At 42.0% G+C, this 4,381-nt stretch overlaps 1 protein-coding gene across 4 annotated transcripts in view; it reads left to right on the top strand.

The window, feature by feature from the left end:
* The window catches only part of R3HCC1 (R3H domain and coiled-coil containing 1), a 9,675-nt gene extending 5,707 nt beyond the window's left edge, over positions 1–3,968 (top strand). For all 4 annotated transcript variants that reach the window (XM_042024801.1, XM_042024803.1, XM_042024802.1 and 1 more), the window contains 3 exons: positions 1,252–1,322; positions 2,014–2,109; positions 3,637–3,968. In XM_042024801.1, coding sequence (XP_041880735.1) covers positions 1,252–1,322; positions 2,014–2,109; positions 3,637–3,785 — 316 coding nt within the window. In that variant the 3' untranslated portion in view covers positions 3,786–3,968. The remainder of the gene's footprint in view (positions 1–1,251; positions 1,323–2,013; positions 2,110–3,636) is intronic.
* Positions 3,969–4,381: the final 413 nt, after the last annotated feature.

The following is a 4,381-nucleotide window of genomic DNA, read 5'->3' as shown; positions in this document are numbered from 1 at the left end:
ACTAATATACTTAAATAAATACTACTAATAATATTAAATAAATACTAATATAATATAAATACTAATATAATACAAATACTAAAAATAACTACTAATATAATATAAAGATGCCATAAATTAAACCCCATGAATTCTGCTTTAAAAATACATTTAAATGACAATTTAAAACTAATATACTTGAATAAATACTACTACTAATATTAAATAAATACTAATAACAACTACTAATATAATATAAAGACGCCAGAAATTAAACCCCATGAATTCTGCTTTAAAAATACAGTTAAATGATGATTTAAAACTAATATACTTAAATAAATACTACTACTAATATTAAATAAATACTAATAAAATATAAATACTAATAAAATATAAATACTACTAATAAATACTAATATAAAGTTGCCATAAATTAAACCCCATGAATTCTACTTTAAAAATACATTTAAATGACGATTTAAAACTCATATACTTAAATAAATACTCCTACTAATAATAAATAAATACTAATATACTTAAATATATTTATATATAATATATATAAAATAACTTAAATAATAAAACTTAAATCATTCTTCAGTGAGGGCAGAGCTGGGCCCAGCTCTGAGTTCCTCTCGCTCCTGTCAAAGGCACCATTCCCTGTTTTCCTCTCTCCATCCCTTGGGATAATTCCTGGATTAGATGTGAACATTCCCTCGACAGATCCCTTCAATGAAACCCCACAAATTCTATTTTAAAATGCCATTGAAATCAGGATTTAAATCATATTTTAACCATCCCTGCCTGCTGTGTGTGTTCCTCAGATTGGTTTTTCCACGCTCTGGGAGTGAAGCAGAGCTGGAGAAGGGTGGATCCAGTGGAGCAGGGATTGGATTCCTGCTCCCAAATTCCCATTTCCCACTGGCTCTTGATGGGATTTTCACCCTGAAACCCTTCATAAACCCTTGGATTTTACTGTTGTGCCTGAGCTTGGGGGCTGTTTGGGAAGCACTTCAAAAATGACAATATCCCTGAAACTGAGGTTGGCTTTGAGGGGAAAAGGAGAATTTTGGGGGAATTTTCTACCGTGGCCTTGAAAAGGGCACTTTTAATGTCCTTTGTTCCTTCTTTTCCTGCTCTTTGCCCCCATTTAAAATGGGAATAATGCTTTGGAAAGCACCCAAAACCCTAAAAATCCCTCCTGGGGCTGCGGGGTTTTATTGGGGCTTCCTTTTTGTGGATGTTCATGAAAATTATTCTCCTTCCTTGCAGCGAGAGCAGCTTCAAAATCCAGTGGGTGGACGATACCCACGCCCTGGGAATCTTTTCCAGCCTCTCCACAGGTATTTGGGGCTGGGATTGAGGGATCCCAAAGCTCCCAGCCCCTTCCCAGTGCCCTGAACTGGTTTGCAGTGGGATTTTTGCTGGGCTTGAGCCGCAGCCAGAGGCACTCAGGGCTCGTCCCATCTTTTTTTATCCTGGTCCTTTCCAGCCTGGAAGGTTTTTGGGAAGCTGGAATTCCTGGGGTGGGGTGTGGGAACTGGGTTGGAATTGCCTTGGATGCAGATTTGTGCACTCTTAGGAATTAAAGATGATGATGATGATAATAATTATCATCATCATCTCTTTTTTCACTTTTTTCCTATTTTTTTTCTGGAAAAAATTCCTAAAAACATCCAGTTACCTCCCAGGGACTTTGGGAGTAGGATGGCACCAAAACTCTGGGCAAACTGGTTTTTTTTTGGGGATAAACACCCCAAGTTCAGGTCAGAGCCAGCCCTGGAGGAGTTTCCATCCTCCTGTATCCCAGCAGGTTTTGCTCTTTTTTTTTTTTTGGGGGGGGGGGGGGTGGATTTTCTCTAAAAAGTGACAAAATTCCTTTAAAAGAACATTTTTTGGGATTTTTTGGGATTCTTCCCGAGGTGCCCAGCACGACTCCAGCTGGTTTAGTCCAAGTCCTGAGTAAATGCCCGAATTACTGAGTGGAATTCTGAGCTTTTTGGGGTTAATTCCAGCAATTTCTGTTCCTTGCAGCGTCGCAGGCCCTGGGCCGCCGCTATCCCTGCCTGAAGATCCGGCCCCTGATCCATGCAACGAAACAATCCAAGATCAAGGCACTCCAGAGACCAAGTAAGACAAGATTCCCCAAAAATTCATCCCACATTCCTTTGATTTCCCACTCCTGAGTCGGTCCAGGTGACAAAACCAGGAGGAAATCCCTATTCGGGTCCAATTATTTCCCTGCTGGATTGGTTTTTTGTGGATTTATCGGCACTGAGCTGTGGTGTGGAGCCTGGAATTGTGCTGAAATTCAGATTTAGGGGTTTTTTGGTGTAATTTGCTGCTCTTTTGGGGCTGTGGAAGGGAAGGGTTGTGCTGGAATTGGGATTTTTTGGAAGCACGGCCCCAGCCATAAAATCTCCCAGGAATTTTCTCTTCCCTCTCCCCCTGCACCATCCCAATGAGACAAACCCAGTCCTTGTGGTTGGCATAATTTTATTCAGGAAGGAGAAATGGTGAAGCTGAGCCATGAACATCGTTTGATTGATTGCCATCAGCTGACTGATTGATTGATTGATTGATTGGTTTCATTGCCTTTTCAATCAGATTGATCAGGAAAGCAAAGCCATGAACCTCAGCAGCAGCAGAGACTCTGAACCAACAATTCCTGGGATTTTCCAGCTCACTGCAGTGGGAATAAATTCCAATTTCAATGCTTTAAAGGGACACTGTCACAGTGACAAATTCCTGAGTTTTCAGCACTGCTGGATTGAAGGGAAACAGCCAAAAATTGGATTTATTTGCATCTCCCCTTCATCTGTTTTTTCATTTATTCACTCTTGTGAATCAGGTTAAATTCAAATTAATCATTAAATACAGTAATTCAACAGAAATCCTCCTGGTATCTGCTTTAAATGGATCTTTTCCCAGACACAAATCTGGATTTTAATTAGCTGGCAGTGTCTCTTTAATGATTTATTTTTTAATAACTTTATCAATGAAACTCCTGGAAAAACAAGCAAAGCCCCCCCCCCCCCCCCCCCCTTGCTGTGTGGATAAAAACTCTCTGCAAATTCGTAAAGGATGAACGAATGAATTCCCAAATCCAAATTCTTGTGGACTTGGTAACATTTTGGTGGATTTCTTCCTTGCAGATGGAATTGCAGCAATCCAAGAGATGGAGGGCACTGACCAAAGGGCTTCCCAAATATTTAGATATTATTTAAAATGCAGATTTTTTATTTTTTCCCCCCTTTTCCTTGCTGTTTTCCAAGGATTTAGGCACTGGTTTTGAGAAGTTTTAAGTTGGGATCAAGCTTTATGGAGCACGGATCAATTGCCCGGGTTTTTCACGGGGATGGGATGTTGGGAATTTTGCCAGGAATGGTTCCTGGAAGAGAATGGGAAACAATTCTCCACCCCAGCAGAAGAGACCTGGAGCTTTACAGCGACCAAACCCCTCTGGAAATTCCACCAGAAAACATGGAATTGCATCTTCCTAGGAACAACCAACCCCGATTTATTCACAGGGATCGAAGGATTTGATGCAGATCAAACAACCAAACAGCAGAACAGAGGGCGGATTTTTGGGATTTAGCCACCAATCGCTCCCTACCCAATCCCCAGCTGGATCAATTTTTTCCCATTTTTCCCTAGAACTCCTTCACCTGGGCAAAGAGAGGCCGCAGACGGACACAGCAGTGGCCAGGAGGCTCGTATCCCACGCGCTGGGCTGGAAGCACAGGCAGCAGGAGGCCACGGGGATGGAAGTTTTCCAGCCAGAATCCTTGGATCAGGAGCAGTAACGCGGCTCAGCTCCCAGGAAAGGAGTGAAACACACGCAGAGCAGTCAGTGCCACGGGGGTGATCCTTGATGGAATCAGCACCAGCTTGGAAAAGTTGGGAATGGGGGAAGTTTCTTGTTCAAGGAGGTTTTTTTTCCGGAGCCTTGGGAGGTGCTGGAATTCTTTGTTGGGTGTTTGAAAGCATCTGGGGCAGCAGATTGTTGTCTTTATTCCTTATTCCTGCTCTGTTTTGCCAGAAAAAAAAAAAAAATAGGAATTAAGAGGAGGGGAATTGGAGTTTTTTGGCCAAAATTCAAGTCTTAAGCAAGGGCAGGAGTTAAAAAATCTGTTCCATGTTTGTTGTAATGTTGCTGTTCAGAGATCCCAGGAAACTGACAGGCAGGGAATGCAAGTTTTAGGGATTTTTCTCCTTATTTATGGAGTTTAAAGAGCCTGACCTTGCCCTGGTGGTGGGGAAAGTTGGGGATCTGCTCGGTAGGGAAGGAAAACCAGACTTTGCCTGTTTAAGGTGAGCTTCCACCCCCATCCCAGGCTCTGCTCGTGCTCCAGTCTGGAATTCTGAGGGAAAAATGGAGTTTCCCAGTTGCCAGGAGGTT

Source organism: Corvus kubaryi, unplaced genomic scaffold (genome assembly GCF_017639235.1).
Source record: "Corvus kubaryi isolate FWS band 111438036 unplaced genomic scaffold, C.kubaryi_AGA036_p1.0 37265, whole genome shotgun sequence".
Taxonomy (NCBI): domain Eukaryota; kingdom Metazoa; phylum Chordata; class Aves; order Passeriformes; family Corvidae; genus Corvus; species Corvus kubaryi.
This window is presented reverse-complemented; position numbering and strand designations above follow the sequence as displayed.